Raw genomic sequence first — 17,828 nt, 5'->3', positions numbered from 1 at the left:
TAAAATGTGTGTTTTAAGAAAGGTGCTGCCTGCCTATTGCTGGCATCTCAAACCTCAAGTAATAGAGGATTGGCAAGATAGAATTTTCTGTGGAAAGGGCCACAGCAGAGCTAGGGCTCTGCTTTAAATACAGTGAAGTTGGGTTTGAGAACTGGGGAAAGCAGATCCTGAAGGTGCTCCCCACTCTAAGCACCTCTAGCTGTTTACTTCACCCTAATATCACTGCAATGATTACTGGTTGAGATGTGCCCTGGAAGCAGGAGCGGTATTAGTGGTCTCTCCTTAATTCTAGACTGTGGTGTTACTATGCTACAGAGCAGAAAACATAACAAGTGCCAATAAGGTGAGGGCTGGAAAAAGGACAGAGCACCTGAGCCTGTTGAGCTCAGGTGCTCAACATGGTATAATTCCCCTAAAGCTATAATACCTCTGAACCCAGAACAGGAGAAAGACCTCTATTGGTTCAGCTCTCAAAGGAGTAACTTCCCAGTCTCATCTCAGATGGGACCATGAGGTATGCATAGCAAAGGAAACCCAGGGAGCTGAACCAGAATGGGCCAGACCAATTTAAGTCCTCACTGTACTGCTCCAGCAGGCAAGTATGGCTCTCCCTTTAGTGGAGGGCTAGTCAGAGAAAGTGGCTACATTTTGTTATTACTCTTTATTTTGTTTTCCAAAAAAGATTTTAAAATTGTGTTTCCTTTTCCTTTATACTTCAAACATTTGCTCAATAAGTGAATGTGTGTGTGTAAGAGAGTAAGACAGAGGAGGTCCTTGCTCTCATTGTGTTTCCTTTCTAGTCAGTGATGCAGACATAAACTCACAAGGCTTCGCTCAGTTATGAATGAGGGGGATAATTAGGTGCCCCCAAAAAGGCTTTGTGTGGTCTGTAATTTAGTCTAAATTACTTCAGTCCAGCTTTTTCTCAGGTGACCAGGAAGACTGTAGATATTCAGAGTGAGCCTGCCTACTCAAAGCAGCCAACCATCTTTCAAAATAAGAAGTCCTGCTTGGAGAAACTGGCAAGAAGAATCTCCCATGATACCACAAGAACATCAGTCTAGGAGTTCCAGATGCTTAACGAGGCAATTGAGGCCACCTACATTAACAAGAAATGCCCCTCTACTGGCAGTATCTCCATTTGAGGGTGAATGGTGTTTGGCATGGTGACCAGATGAAGATAAAGAGGACCATTAGTCATCAAGAAAGACTGCCTCTACCACATCTGAAAGTACGACTACTTAGAGAAACATCATAAGAACATGTCCCTATACCTATCCTCCTGCTTTATGGATGTCTAGATCAGTAACATCATCACAGTAGTCAATTGCCACCCCTGAGTAAGACCATTGTACTTCAACAAGCTCAAGGTCACCAAGCCCACTGGCATCAAGAAGCAATCTAAAGGTTCTGAGACAGGACCTGCCAACCCCAAACAAAATAGAGTTGTTTTCCCACTCATCAGTCAATAAATCACTTCAGCCCAGATAGCATAATGTAAATTTTGTGTGAATCGATGTTAGGCTAAACCTTAGGGGCAGTTTGTTAATTTGTGATATGTAATGGGTTCAATTGTGCCCTGTAAAAGGACATGTCCAAGTCTTAACCCTTCATACCTATGAATGTGACCTTGAAATAGAGCATAATTAAGAATCTTGAGGGGCACCTGGGTGGCTCAGTTGGTTATGATCCCAGAGTCCTGGGACGGAGCCCTGCATCAGGCTCTCTGTTTAGTGGGGAGTCTTCCTTTCCTTTTCCATCTGCCTCTCCTCCAGCTCATGCTCTCTCATGCTGTCTCAAATAAATAAAATCTTAAAAAAAGAATCTTGAGATAAGATCATCCTGGATTTAAGGTATCCTTATAAGAGAAAGGAGAAGGACATTACAGACACAGAGATGCAGAACAGAGGGCCATCTGAAGCCGGAGGCAGGCAGAGACTGGAGTGATGCAGCTGCAAGCCCAAAACACCAAGGACTGCTGGCCACCACCAGAAGCCCAGGGAGAGACATGGAACAGAGTCTCTCTACGAGCCTCCACAAGGAGCCAACCCTCTGATTTTGGACTTCCAAAACAGTGAAAGAATATTTATTGTTTTAAGACGCTCAGTTTGTGGTAACTTGTTGCAGCTGCCCTAGGGAAACCGATAAATGGAATTTCCTCATAAAGATTCACCTTCCAGATAATGTTAGCTACCATCTGACCTACAAGTTCTTCAGCTCTTCATCTCCACTCACAATAGGGGTTTGATAGCAGAAGTAATGTGAGAAATTGTTTCATTGATAAAACAATGATGTGTGTTTCTGGCAGACACTCATGCATGGATGTAATGGGATAGCCTAGCAATCCCAGGACTCTGTGGCCAGAGAGTCTGCATCCTGGAGGAAGGAATCAGTCTAAAAGCTAAAATTCAGTCATCTGACCCCAAGTGGATAATTAGTGGAATTCTGTCATCTGATTTTTATAACTGTCTCCAGTATACTTTATGAGTAAGATGTTTGCTGGAATCCTTAGACAGTGGTTCTTAACGTACTGTACTATAGATTTCTTTGGAAGTCTAGTTGATCTTATATAGATCTTAGGATAAATATCTGATTAAATACAATAAATTATGAGCTTTTTTCTTTTAAGATTTATTTATTTATTTGAGAGAGAGAGAGTGAGAAAGTGTGGGTGGGTGGGGAGAAAAAGAGTCTCAAGTGGACTCCACGATGAGCACAGAGCCCAACACAGGGCTTGCTCTCAGGACCCCAGCATGAGCCAAAACCAAGACTCTGCCATCCAGGCACCCCAAAATATGAGCTTTAATAATAAAACAACACCAGATTGAAATAGTTTTCAAAATATTTTTATTTTTATTTTTTTCAAAATATTTTTAAATGTTTGATATAGTTATATTTGTGTTTCTTCATTGGCACTTCAGAGTAAAATAACAATTATAATATTTTTTAGGTTCTCGTGAGCATTAACAATATTTTGAGATATCTGTAACCACAGGAAAGTGCTAGGAATATGGCTGTGATTTCCAATGTCAACATAGCCACAGGTATGGCTAGTATGACGGGTCTGTTTGCTATGCAGTATTCATAATTGAAAGGAATGCTAAATTTCAGTTATTGTTTAGTGAAAACAAAAATTTTTCTCATCTAATATTTGTCAGTTGAGTGGAGAGTGGATTTTAAGGAGACAAGATTAAGAATAGTGAGACTAGCTAGGGACAATAATCCAGATGTGAGATAGATGACAGGGTCTGGACAAAAACGGTGGCAGTGGACAAGGTGAAAAGTGGTCAGATAACAAAAATATATAGGAAATAAAATCAACATATCTTGTAGATAGATTGAAGTGGAAACTGAAAAAAGGAGCTAACAAGGAAAAAAATACCATATTTCTGGCTTGGATACAATGAACCATGGAGATTGAAAACACTGTCAAGAGAGATTGTGAACCCTTGTGGAGAGAATTTTGATGTGGCTGCACAATGTTGAAATGGTGATGTTGAGAAAGCAGTTGAATTTACTAGTTTGGAATTCATGGAGAGCCCTAGATTGCAGTTACAAATTTGTGAGTCTGCCATAGGTGTTTAGAGCAAGGAGTGTGGTTTAGGCTGCCTAGAGTTAATTTAGTGCTATAGTGTCCAGTATGGTAGCCACTAGCCATATGTGGTTATTGAGCAGTTGAAATGTTGCAAGTCTGAACTAAGAACATGCTCTAAGTATAAAATACCTATTGGATTTCAAAGACCTAATTTTTAAAACTGTAAATTGCTATAATTTTACCTTTATTACATGTTGAAATTGTAACATTTTTTACATATTGGATTAAATAAAATATTTGGTTAAAATTAATTTCACTGGTTTATTTTTTCTACTTTAAATGTGGCTACTGGAAAGCTTAAAGTGCCATATGTAGCCAGTATTTGTGTGACTTGCGATATATTTCATTATAATGTGGCTTGCATTTAATTTCAAAATATTTTGAAATTAGAAACGTATGCTCTGCTAAAGACACTGGTAAGAGAATGAAAAGTCTGCCTTTCATTTCATATTGCAATATTTGCAAATCATGTATGTGTAAAGGATTGTATCTAGAATATATTTTAAGAAATGCTTGAAACTCAACTGTAAGAAAATAAGCCCAATGAAAGAATAGGCAATAGAGGGACACCTGAGTGGCTTAGCAGTTGAGCGTCTCTCCCTGCATGGAGCCTGCTTCCCCTCTGCCTATGTCTCTGCCTCTCTCTCTCTCTCTCTCTCTCTCATGAATAAATAAATAAAATCTTAAAAAGAAAAGAATAGGCAAAAGATAGGACAGACATCTCACCAAAAAGATATACAGATGGCTCATAAGCATATCAAAAGATCCTGAACATAACTGTTATTAGGGAAATGCAAATTAAAACAATAAGCTATTAGACACCTGTCAGAATGGCTAAAATCTAAAACATGACATTACCAAATGCTGACAAGGGTATGGAACAAGAAGAATTCTCCATCATTGCTAGTGAGGATGCTAAATGACACGGCCACTTTGGAAGACAGTTTAGCAGTTCCTTATAAAGGGACACATACAACCCAGCAATTGTGCTCTTGGTGATATTTACCCAACTGTTTGAAAAGTTATGTCAACAAAACCTGCACACAAATACTTACAACAACTTTACTCACAATGGATAAAAAGTGGAAGCAACCAAGATCCCTTGAAATAGGTAAATGAATAGACAAACTGTGGTATAGCCATACAAAAGAGTTACTTAGTGATAAAAAAGAACAAGATATCAATTCACATAACAAAAATGGATAAATCTTAAATACACGCTGCTAAGGGAAAGAACCAGCCTGAAAAACAATACTTTTCAACTCCAGAAGTTGATAAAGATGTGGGACCTGTGCTGTTTCATGAGGTTTTATCAGGGCAGCTGGGACCCCTGACTGAAGATGATGCCTCCTTCCTATACAATTTGGCACAGATGTACCATCTATTAGCTCCTTCAAGGACTCCCAGCTAAGGCATCCAGAGGTTCTGCAGGGGCTGTCTCACTATGTATAGAAGCATGTGACCCTTTTTTCCCATGAATTTTTACTATACATATTCAATCAAATGGTATTAAAGTTTGCTTTTATTTTAATTTTTTTGTAAAGAAGATGTATATATATTAAGTCTTTTTAAAAAGGGAAGAATAAAAATAAAAGTTAACAGTCAAATTGAGGATTCCAGCTGACTACAGGTTTCTGGGAAGTAGTAATAATTTGATCCCTTCTTTTTTGTTAATTTCCTTCGCCTTTTTCACTGATTTTTTAAAATGCTTGTAGGCTCAGAAGAGTCTACATGATTATGACAGATTAGGTCTTGTACCCCCAGTCTTCTGACTTGCATACTGGGCATCCTATTTTGATAAATACTGTATTACCAGTATCTACAATTTGGAACATCTCGGTATTCGAGTCCAGTAATTCAGGGCACAAACTCAATTTTAACGATCCAATCACAAAACAAGAAACAAGTAACTCTATTATAACCTGTAAGAAATTATGAAAAAAAGTTAATTCTGTTACTGTTACTTGTTTGCCAATTGATGCTTTAGCCAGATTATTGGGTTCTAGTGTGAATTATAGTTGACACAGCAAGATCTCCACACACTCTGTGAACCTGTTCTCAACAAATAGCACAGATTAGAAACTGGAATAAATGTTTAGATGAAATCAGACCAAGAAAATCTGGGCCTTGGGCCTCAAATAGTAGCTTATGGGCAGTTAGCCTGACCTACAGGAATTTTTTTCACACACCACAGCCAATGTAAAGAGGAAGCAAAACAGCTCCAACTAATGCTCCCACCCTAGACTGTCCTAAGGGCTGTAAAGTCTTTCCACAGCTCTAGGCTCCTTTTGCTGTCATCTGATACAAAGTACTTATATAGTAATAAGGTTTTCTGGAGAAAGGCAAGCCATATGCCTCATGGCCTTCATAGCCCTTGTAAGGACCTCCCGGAGGACACATTTGAACTTGTTCAAATAACTCCCTTCTCTGAGTTGCTTCACCTAGATCTCAAGTCCCACTGAAAATGCTGTAGATGCATAAACAAAGCAGTAAGGTATTAAGAACTAAAAGATAGTCATGCAAGCACTGAGACCTTATTTCTCAAACATAGTAGATGGTGTGAGCAAAATAAACCTTGCAATCAGAAGAAATCTCTTTGCTTGTCGGACCAACAGTTTCTAGGTCATTAGACCTACGCACATATATTACAACTAAGAGCCTACAGTCTTTTGGAAAATGTGGGTGGCTCTTAAAAGAACCTTTGGGTTATAACGCTTGTCTGGTAACTTGACTCGTCTTATTTGGAGCTGGTGTACTTGGTGACGGCCTTGGTGCCCTCGGACACGGCGTGCTTGGCCAGCTCCCCGGGCAGCAGCAGGCGCACGGCCGTCTGGATCTCCCTGGACGTGATGGTCGAGCGCTTGTTGTAATGCGCCAGGCGCGACGCCTCGCCCGCGATGCGCTCGAAGATGTCGTTGACGAACGAGTTCATGATGCCCATGGCCTTGGACGAGATGCCCGTGTCGGGGTGCACCTGCTTCAGCACCTTATAGATGTAGATAGAATAGCTCTCTTTCCGGCATCTCCTGCGCTTCTTTCCCTCTTTCTTCTGGGTTTTGGCTACAGCTCTCTTGAAGCCTTTCTTGGAGATGGTAGTGCCCTTCGAAGTCAGCTCCGGCATCACTGATTAAACTCCAGTGAGCCTAACAACTGGCACTCCAGGACGCCAAAGGTGGTATTTATAGGCACAGCGCTCAATGACGTACGGGGCAGCCAACATCTGATTGGGCTATGGGTAGGGGTGTGCTTGCAAATAAGGTGATTCCAGGAACATTCTGATTGGTAGACTATCCGCCGAATCAAATAGCAACGCACAACCTACCGTCAGACTATAAATAGGCCAGGTACAGCCCTAACGGATTTTTTTTCCCGTTATAATGTATCAGTTCTTTGGCTGGGTTGGGTCGCGGGAAGCAGGGCGGCAAGGCTCGCGCCAAGGCCAAGACGCGCTCGTCGCGGGCCGGGCTCCAGTTCCCGGTGGGCCGCGTCCACCGCCTGCTCCGCAAGGGCAACTACGCGGAGCGGGTCGGGGCGGGCGCGCCGGTGTACCTGGCGGCCGTGCTGGAGTACCTGACGGCCGAGATCCTGGAGCTGGCGGGCAACGCGGCCCGCGACAACAAGAAGACGCGCATCATCCCGCGCCACCTGCAGCTGGCCATCCGCAACGACGAGGAGCTCAACAAGCTGCTGGGCCGCGTGACCATCGCGCAGGGCGGCGTCCTGCCCAACATCCAGGCCGTGCTGCTGCCCAAGAAGACCGAGAGCCACCACAAGGCCAAGGGGAAGTAACACCTCACAAGCACTAAAGCCTAGCGGGTGACCCCAGCCTCTGGAGTGGAGGGGAAACAAACCCACACTGAACCACAGGCTCTTTTCTGAGCCACTCACAATTTCTGAGAAAAAAAACTTAGGTTTACCAAAAACTTAGAACAATAACGGATTCAACCCCAACACTTAAGGATCTAATCGACCACAACTCTTTCAAAAGGACTGAAAATTCTCTAGTTACTGGTGACAGAGGCCTCTGAAGTAATTCACTGTAATGTGCAGTACTTTTTACAACAGAACTCGTGATGGAATCTTTTTAGGCCTTCGGAGTAGACCACAGCCATCTAGCAGGTCCTGGGGTGAAGTGCCATTCTTCTTGGGAAAAGAGCAAACTTCGTTTAGGGCTGTAGGGACAGCACAATCCCCATGAAAAAGTAAAGATGTAGAGTCTTATTTTAGGGTTTGCATTTTCATGAGGGTAGAGTTATACTACATGAACAGATTAGAAGCAAAGGAAGGAGATCTGTAAACTCAACTCTTGGATTTGTAGAGCATGCCTACAGGAGGTCAGCCAAGTAGCAAATTAGCATGCATATTTTTTCAAGTGCCTGTATAAGGAAGGATCTCCTTCCAAGAGTTCTAGGATTCTCCCATCTCCTGAAATCTGTAACCATGACTTGTTAATTAGCCAAAAGATAAAAGGCACAAATATCTCACACCTACTATTTATGTGAAAAACAGTAAAAATGGGTATGGGGTATATTTCTTAGTGTGTTAGTTGTATCTCAGAAACGCCCAATGCCATTAAAAAAATATATTTATTTTAGAGAGTAGGTGGGAGGAGCAGAGGGACAAAAACAATCCTGAGGCAGACTCTCTGCTGATGGCAGAGCCTGGCGATGGGCTGAATTCCAGGACCCTGAGATCATGACCTGAGCAGAAACCAAGAGTGGGCCCCTCAACAGACTGAGCCACTCAAGTGCCCCCTAATACTATTTTGATGGTAAAATACTAGTAGCAATATTAGAGTCAGTAATGTGATAAGACAGTTTTCTATCAATTATTCAAGAATACTAGAAACTGATTTCTTCAAAAGGTTTAACCACTGAAAATGAAGCAAATATTTTCTTGATCCTTTAGTACTACGTATGAGTAATAACCCACAGAAACAACTGAAAAACAGGAAAGCAGCCAAATGCAAGTCTTATAAAAAAGTGAAATCATTAAAACTCCAAACACAATGCAAAGCATAAAATCTGCACATTTATAACAAACTGCAAAAATTCCTTAAACATTCACAAAGTTAAAAATTATTTTTATTTTTATTTTTTATTTGAGAGAGAGGAAATCTCAAGCAGGCTCCATGCTCAGTGCCAAGCCCAACATGGGGCTTGATCTCACCACCCTGAGATCATGACCAGAGCCAAAACCAAGAGTTGGACACTCAATTGAGCCACCTAGGTGCCCCTATTTTAACAATACTTTTGTCCAAGCCTATAGAACTGAATTGTGTTAGGACACATTTTCATGTTTACTTATTTAAAACTACCGATGATATGTAAAAATTTCTGAAAAAAATCTAAATTGCTAAGTTGAACCTATAAGTGAGAACCAAGATAAGTGGTGAAAATTTGAGGCCTTTGATGAGCTACCAACCTCAAAAATTAGGTTTCCAAGTGTGTATCCTCTTAGACATTTAAGGAAAAGACAAGTCAATAGCTAATGAAATGATTCCAGATTCTGAAAAAGTCTCATGTTTTGAAGAAATATGATAAAATCTAATAAAGAAAGCATGTTCTAGTATATTGCAATGTGTCAATTAATTAATACATCTTCCATTAAATGTAAACAACTAGCTCTGGCAGCCCTTAAAAAATTACCAAATAATGACAAATTGGGATCTACCTAAGAATGTAAGGTTATTGGAAGGTTGAATAAAATAAAACTTAATTCTATGAAGTTAAAGGAAAAAGGAAATCTTTCATTAAACTCAGGAGATGCTTAAAAGTTATTTGCCAGTATGTTTAGTAGGCTAGTTTTTGTTTCTTAGTGGAACATTATTAGTTACTGTTAGAGGATTTATTCTTCCTACTATTATTTAATATTATTCTGGAGTACTAGACAAATCTTTTTTAAAAGGATATTAAAAGGATTCTACTATACCAGAAGAAGGAAAATAACATGAGGTACAAGTTAACACCTGTAGGGTGATGCCTCACAATTAAAGTGGTAAATAATGATACTGGAAACCAACAATTCTCTTCACAGCCACTGACACTTTCAGAGAAGGAGCGTGGCCAAGTTTCAAAAAACAGTATTTCAGTAATATTCAATTATAGCTACTCAAAGCCTTGGTGTTGATGTCCTTAACTCCAGTTTACACAAACTGTGTTATATGAGAAACTGTAAAAGTAAAATAAATAGGACTTTTTTGGTTAATATTTGCTGTTTTTCATTTACAAAGTCAGAAAACTAGAGCAAACAGTCAAACGTAATATTCCACTGGAATTGGACCATGGAAAATGGGGACCATGGGGGACTAAAGACAAATAATACTTGCAAAGAACTAGGTCAAACAAAACTTGATGATGAAGCCCAGACTTGGAGATTGAAGGGACACATTTGTAGGGATCCAGGGCCATTTGAAGACTTTAGAAAATTAATCCAGAAGTGCCAACGACTGAGTCTTTAGCTCTTAGAGAAAATTAAGAAAATGAAGGTGACATCAGAAAACAGAAATTTCTGCTGTTGAAAGAGAGAGGGAATGCCTGTGTTTCTGAGATTCCATTCTCTGAGAACTCAGACCCTTATTTCTCTTTTAAGGGTTACTACAGCAGAAGATTTTTAATGGCTTCCTCCCTTTGTACTTAATCCATTTCAGCCATGTTTTTCTTTTACTTGCAAGCACATTTTTGTCTGCCTAATTCAAGTGGTCCAACAAAAATCCTACCTCCAGCACCATGGTCAATTAAATGCATTTGGTCTTTAATCCTGGCTCCCCCATCACAGTACTCTTTACAGTGAAATGAAATAGCCTTGTTTTTAGTCATGGCATATCACTGAGAGATCACTGGAGAATAAGGGAGAGAGATGCAGAGAAGCACCATGAAATTTAGCTAAAGAATGGAATTTTTCTTCTTCTTATAAGGCAACTAAAAGACAAACTTAGCACCAAACAAGGAGTATGGCTGGCCCTTTGAGACCCTGGAACAACTGTGACTCTATTCCATGAGGTCAATCCAATCCCATGCTCTGCTGCTAGAATCCATAACGGAGCAGTGAGATAGGCTGATCTGTCACTTAAGGTTTCTTCTCTTGCCCCATGAGTCCTCTGAAATCCTGAAATTTATCAAAACTAGACCACATTTAACTTTCTACCTAGTAGAAATAAAACTGACATCTGAGTATCTTCCCGTCTTAAACAATATTTCTTGCACAGCCCAACTAAACTCACCAGTATCTTATCAATAATAAGTGACCATCACATAAGAATGGCACCCAAATAACACAATGCTGGAAGTAAGACCTAAACCTCTTGCACTCACTGGAATATAATATTATTAGATCACGGACAGTTTCCTCTTTAAATTCTGGCAGCAACATTTGGAATTCCCCCAATGAATCTTCTCTCCCTTTGTTATCATGGAGAAATTAAATTCTATGTGATATAAATAATTTCATTTCTAATACTTTTATTTTGATTCTCCTTAATCCTAGCCATTCAGATTCTGTTTAGATTCTAGGTTGCTATCTGTGTTCTTTCTGGGCAATTTAGGATCTTGTATCATCTTAAGCGGCCTGGGTAGGGCCTAAATCCAATAACAAGTGTCCTTATAAGAGACCAAAGAGAAGACACAGAGGAGGGAAGATCATGTGAAAGATGAAAGCAGAGGTGGAAATGATATGACTACAAACCAAAAAACACTGAAGATTCTTGGAAGCTACCAGAAACCAGGAGGGAAGCATGGGACAAATTCTCTCTCAGAGCATCCAGAAAGAACCAGTTGCACTAACACTTGATTTTGACTTCTTCCCATCTGAACTATATAAGAAGGAATTTCTGTGGTTTTAAACCACCAAGTTTGTGATAATTTGTTATGACAGCCATAACAAACTAATACAATCTCTTTTAAGAGGATGAAAAGACAAGCTATAGACTCAAAGAAAATAGCTACAAAGCACATATCTTACAAAGGACTAATATCTATGATATATAAAGAACTCCCAAAACTCAGCAGTAAAACACTGCTCAATAATCCATTTAGAAAGTGGATGAAAAGCATAAATGGTATTTCACTGAAAAGGATATACAGATGGTAAATAAACACATGAAAAGGAGTTCAATATCATATGTCATTAAGTAATTTCGAATTAAAACCTTGACAATGAGGTATCACTACACACCTACTGGAATGACCAAAATCCAAAACACTGACACCACCAAATGCTGGCTAGGAGCTACAGTAACAGAAACTATTGTTCATTGCTGGTTGTAGTGAAAAATGACACACTTTGAAAGACACAGTTGCTTACAAAAGTAAACATTAGCCTACTATTTGATCCAGCAATTGTGAGATACATATATATAAACCTCTGAAATATTTATAGTAGTTTTATTCACATTTCAGTTCAGTAGATGACTGGATGAGTAAACTATGGTACATCCATATAAGGAAGTATTATTCAGTGATAAAAAGAAATGAGATATCAAGCCATGAAAAGGCAGTAGGAATCTTAAAAACATACTGCTAAATGAAAGAATCAAGTCTGAAAAGACAACATACTGCATGAGTCAAATAGCATCCTGAAAAAGACAAAACTATAAAAACAGTTAAAAAAATCAGTGGTTGTCAGACTTTGGTGGTAGGAGGAAGAGAGATGAGGAGATGGAGCACAGATGATTTTTAGGACAAAGCAAATTTTTAGGAAACCATTCTCTATAATACTATACGGTGAGTATCTGACATTATATATTTGCCAAAACCCATAGAACTAACTGCACAACACAGAGTGAACCCTAATGTAAATTATGGACTTTAGTTAATAACAATATACCAATAGTGGTTCATTAATTGTAACAAATGTACCATACTAATGTAGAGACAGAGGAGGCATATGAAGTATATGCACTTTCTGCTCAATTTTTCTGTCAACCTGAAACTACTTTTAAAAATAAACTCCAGGGGTGCCTGGGTGGCTCAGCGGTTGAGCGTCTGTCTTTGGCTCAGGGCGCAATCCCGGGGTTCCAGGATCGAGTCCCATATCAGGCTCTCTGTGAGGAACCTGCTTCTCCTTCTACCTATGTCTATGTCTCTGCCTCTCTCTCTGTCTCTCGGGGATAAATAAATAAAATCTTAAAAAATAAATAAATAAATAAAAGTTGGGACACCTGGGTGGCTCAGTGATTGAGCATCTGCCTTTGGCTCAGAGTGTGGTCCCGGGATCCGGGATTGAGTCCCATGTTGGGCTCCTTGCATGGAGCCTGCTTCTCCCTCTGCCTGTGTCTCTGCCTCTCTCTCTCTCTCTCTGTGTCTCTTATGAATAAATAAAATATTTTAATTTTTTTTTTTATTTATTTACTTATGATAGTCACAGAGAGAGAGAGAGAGGCAGAGACACAGGCAGAGGGAGAAGCAGGCTCCATGCACCGGGAGCCTGATATGGGATTCGATTCCGGGTCTCCAGGATCGCGCCCTGGGCCAAAGGCAGGCGCCAAACCGCTGCACCACCCAGGGATCCCCAAAATATTTTAAAAAATAAAAATAAAGTCTATTTTTTAAGAAACAATCCCCAAAAGATTACCTATTACATAATTCAACTTACATAACATTCTTGAGATGACATAAAGAAACAGAAACTATATTAGTGGCCCTAGAGTCAAAAGGGAGTGTGGGTGGCAGAGAAGTGTCTGTGCTATAAAAAAGGAAATAAGAGGGATCCTTGCAGTGATGGAACTATTCTATACTGATTAGAACAATGTCAACATCCTGGTAGTGATATTGTACTTAGTTTTGCAAGATGTACCTTTTGGGGAAACAAAGTTAAACACTACATGGTATCTATAATATTTTCTTACGGGATCCCTGGGTGGCGCAGTGGTTTGGCGCCTGCCTTTGGCCCAGGGCGCAATCCTGGAGACCCGGGATCGAATCCCACGTCGGGCTCCCGGTGCATGGAGCCTGCTTCTCCCTCTGCCTGTGTCTCTGCCTCTCTCTCTCTCTCTCTCTCTGTGACTATCATAAATAAATAAAAATTTAAAAAAAATTAAAAAAAAAAAGATTCTTGTATGATATTTTCTTACAACTGTACGTGAATCTACAGTTATCTAAAAAAATTGAGTTAAAAAGCATTGTAGGATGCAGTTAAAGTCATGCTGAGAGTGGAATGCAGCAGTAAATACTCATCTCAAAAAAGGAGAAAGTTATCAAATCATTACTATAAACTTCCACATTAAGATATAGAAGAACAAAATAAGTTCAATGCAAGAAGAAAGAAAGATAAGAAAAGAAATTGAGGCAACTGGGTGGCACAATCAGTTAAGTATCTAACCCCTGGTTTTGAGTCAGGTTGTGATCTCAGAGTCATGAGATTCAGCCCTGTGTCAGCCTCCACAGTCGGCACAGAGTCTGCTTGAGTTTGTCTCTCCCTCTCCCTCTGCCCCTCCTGCTTGTGCACTCTCTCTCTCTCTCTCTCTCTCTCTCAAATCAGTAAAAAGATATGAGAACTCAATGAGATTAAAAACAGAAAAACAATAGAAAAACCATGGAAATAAGATATTTCTTATTTTTAAAAAATCAATACAATTGAGAATCTCTATGAAGACTAATAATAAAAGAGAAAAACTACCAATCTCAGAAATAAAATGGGATATAACAGACCATTAAAATGATAATAAGGAAATACTGCAAGCAACCAACTAAAAGAATTCATTTGAGATAAATTAGAAAAATGCAATATTCTTATAACTTTTAAAGAAATGAAAATAGTAACTAAAAACATTCACCAAATAAAAGCTGTAGACCCAGATGGTTTCACTAAAGAATTCTATCAAATGTTTAAAGAAGAAATAGTACTGATTTTACACAATCTCTTCCAGAAAGTGAAAGAAAAAATACTTACCAACTCAATTTATGATTCCAAAATTAGCCCAATACTAAATTCAGATAAAAACAGTACAAAATAAAACTCCAGACCAATAACCCTTATGAACATAGAAAAGAAACAATAGCAAATCAAGTCCAACAATGTATAAAGATCAAGGAATGCAAGACAGGTTCTATATTCAAAATCCATCAATGTGGTCTACCATATTAACAGTATAAAGAAGAAAACTATGATCATAGTAATGAATGCTGAGAAAATGACAAAATTAACTATCCTTTCCTAATTAAAAACTATTAACAGTAGGAATAGAAGAGAACTTCTTGCATCTGATAAAGGACATCTATAAATATCCTACAGATAACATCATACTAATGAAAAGAGTCAATGCTTCCCCATAAGATCAGGAACAAGGCCAAGATATTCATTATCCCCATTACACTCAACTTCTGAAGTCTTTCATATTACAATAAAACAAAAAGAAATGAAAGACATATGGATTTGAACTCCTTCTATTTGAAGATGATGGGATTATCCATGAGAAAAATCACAGGGACTCTACAAAAAAACAAAACAAAACTCCTAAAACTAAGAAATGAAATGTAAAGGAACTAGAATATCAAACAATTTTAAAAAGAAAGAATAAGGTGGGAGAAACCACTCTCCCCAGTTTCAAGACTTACTCTATAACACGGTGTTCAAGACTGTGTAGTAATAGGAAAGGGATAGATAAATAGATCAATGGACCAAAACGGAGAACTCACAAATAGACCTACACAGGTAGGACCAACTAATTTTTGACACTGGTGAAAAAGAAATTTGAGGGAGGAAGAATAATCTTTTCAACAAATGATGCTAGACCAATAGGCAAAAATAGGAAACTCAACCTAAGCCTCACACCTTTTACAAAAATGTTCTCAAAACTGATGGTAGCTTCATTTATTTATTAAGGATTTTATTTATTTATTCATGAGAGACACAGAGAGAGAGAGAGAGAGAGAGAGGCAGAGGGAGAAGCAGGCTCCATCTAGGGAGCCCGATGTGGGACTCGATCCCAGGTCTCCAGGATCACACCCTGGGCTGAAGGCAGGCACTAATCCACTGAGCCACCCGGGCTGTCCTGATGGAAAATGTAAAATGTAAAACCACAAACATTTTAGAAAGAAAGAGAAAAATCTTTGGGATCCAGAGCTATGCAAAAAGTTCTTACAAAAAAAAAAAAAGTTCTTACACACTAAACAAAACTATCCACGAGAGAAAAAAATTGGTAAATCTAACCAAAAGTAAAAACCACCTGTTTTGCAAAAGTCTCATAAAAAAATTAAAAAGACAAGCTATAGACATACAGAAAATATTTGCAAACTATAAATATAACAAAAAATTGTATTTAGAAAATATACTTTTCAAAGCTCAATAGTAAACAAACACACCAAACTATCCCATTAAAAAAGGGGCAAAAGTCACAAAGAGACATTCATGGAAAGTAATAAACATTAACATTAATAACCATTAGGGAAATGCAAATTAAGACTATGATGAGATATCAATATATACCTATTAGGCCACTAAAATAAAAAATAGTGACAACATTGAAAGCAGGCATAAATGTGGGGAAATTCCGTGTCTCATACATTGCTGATGAGGAAGTAAAATGGTATAGTCACTTTAGAGTATTTGTTGGCAGTTTCTTAAAAAGCAAAAAAATAAGTTTACCATATAATCCCATACTCCTTCTACTGAGCAATCATCCCAGTGAAATGACATCTAAGGTTTACACTACCAAGACCTCTATGTTCGCAGCAGGGTTTGGTTTGTTTATTTTTGTTTTGTTTATTCTATAAGAGTCAAACTTGGAAAAAACTAAAATGCCCTTCAGAAGATGAATGTTAAACTAGCTGTTAATTATCCCTACCATGGAATACTACTGAGTAATAAAAAGGAAAAGCTATGGATACATGCAACCACCTGGATTCACCTCTGCAGAATTATGCAGAATGAAAATAAAACCAATCTTAAAAGTTTACATATGGCATGATTCATTTATATGACATTTCAAAATAAAATTATAGAGTGTATATTAGTGTTCATTTCCAGCTGGTGTCCTTGGTGGTCAGCACACAGGAGGAAACCACCCACTTGAAAGAATTTCGAGGTCTGAAGAAAGCCTTCGCTTCCAGTGAGATTGCCCAATAATGACCCCAGGACAGCAGAAGCAGCACTGCCTCTGGCAACTGCCCGTGTCCCCAGAGGGACCCACGGCCACGGCTGAACTTTAGGGCAAAGTTGCTCTAGGATCTCACCCAACAAATAAAACTCCTCTTGTAACGTCACTATTTGTGGTCTTCGTATTTCTTTCTAATTGCCTTCGCTGGAGACTCACGAAAACCTCTTGGAGAATCAAAGACGGGAACACAGGATGCCTTCCAAGACTGATGACTTTCAAGGATTTATGGAAGAGGTTCTCATTAATAGCCTGGGGTATTCAAATAATTTTCTTTTCTTTTCTTTCTTTTCTTTCTTTCTTTCTTTCTTTCTTTCTTTCTTTCTTTCTTTCTCTTTCTTTCTTTCCTTTCTTCTTTCTTTCTTTCTTTCTTTCTTTCTTTCTTTCTTTCTTTCTTTCTTTCTTTCTTTCTTTCTTTCTTTCTTCTCTCTCTCTTTTTTTGATTTTACTTATTTGACAGAGAGAGAGAGAGAGAGCACACAAGTAGGGGAAGCAGCAGGCAGAGGGAGAAGCAAACTCCCCCCTGAGCTCCATCCCAGGACCCTGAGATCATAACCTGAGCTAAAGGCAAACGCTTAACCGACTTAGTCACCCAGGTGCCCCTAATAAAACGTTTTCTTGATAACCTTCCCATAAATTACTCTGTGAGAAGGGGTTTTACCTGAAACTTTGTCATTAGATTTTAATTGTTCTAACCTTTCTCATTAAAAAATAATAATAATAAAAATAAAAATAATTTTTAAAAAAGCTCTAGGTGCCCACTAAATGGATTTCGGGTGGAGCAGAACACTGTGACTTGAAAAATGTTGGGACAATGGGTGCCAAAACAGAAGTGCCCATTCCTCTAGTGCCTCAGCCTTGCAGTCAGTAGAATTGCTCTCCTGGGACACATTATCCGCCTCCCCGCCCCCCGCCCCCCAAAAGGTGGGAAAAGAGCCTGAGCTGAGCCAATGAAAGAAGTTTCAGAGATTTTTAGCTCTGCCCCTTGAGTACACGTTTTCTTTCTTTTATGAGGGTGTGAATAAGACTTTGGAGCTGCTGAAGAAGGGTCTCCTGACCCTTTAAAAATATTGAAAAGTGAAATGAAAGGGAACAAGAAAAATGATTTTTGGACGTTCGGGGTGGGGAAGAGAGGGAGCAGCA

At 39.0% G+C, this 17,828-nt stretch overlaps 2 protein-coding genes and 1 pseudogene across 2 annotated transcripts; 2 read left to right on the top strand and 1 right to left on the bottom strand.

The window, feature by feature from the left end:
• The first annotated feature begins 509 nt into the window (after positions 1-509).
• LOC144306471 (small ribosomal subunit protein uS17 pseudogene) lies at positions 510-3,244 on the top strand (annotated as a pseudogene).
• LOC144306836 (histone H2B type 1-A) lies at positions 2,843-6,889 on the bottom strand. The gene has a single exon (XM_077886444.1). It carries the CDS (start codon positions 6,714-6,716, stop codon positions 6,333-6,335), a length of 384 nt encoding a protein of 127 aa, XP_077742570.1. The 5' UTR covers positions 6,717-6,889; the 3' UTR covers positions 2,843-6,332.
• Positions 6,890-6,976: 87 nt separating this feature from the next.
• On the top strand, positions 6,977-8,123 carry LOC144306470 (histone H2A type 1-E-like; the record flags this gene model as incomplete). The annotated part of the gene is made up of 1 exon (XM_077885878.1): positions 6,977-8,123. A coding segment is annotated over one exon (408 nt), but the record flags the coding sequence as incomplete, so codon positions are not given.
• Positions 8,124-17,828: the final 9,705 nt, after the last annotated feature.

The sequence above is a fragment of the Canis aureus genome, chromosome 37, assembly GCF_053574225.1.
Source record: "Canis aureus isolate CA01 chromosome 37, VMU_Caureus_v.1.0, whole genome shotgun sequence".
Classification (NCBI taxonomy): Eukaryota; Metazoa; Chordata; class Mammalia; order Carnivora; family Canidae; genus Canis; species Canis aureus.
This window is presented reverse-complemented; position numbering and strand designations above follow the sequence as displayed.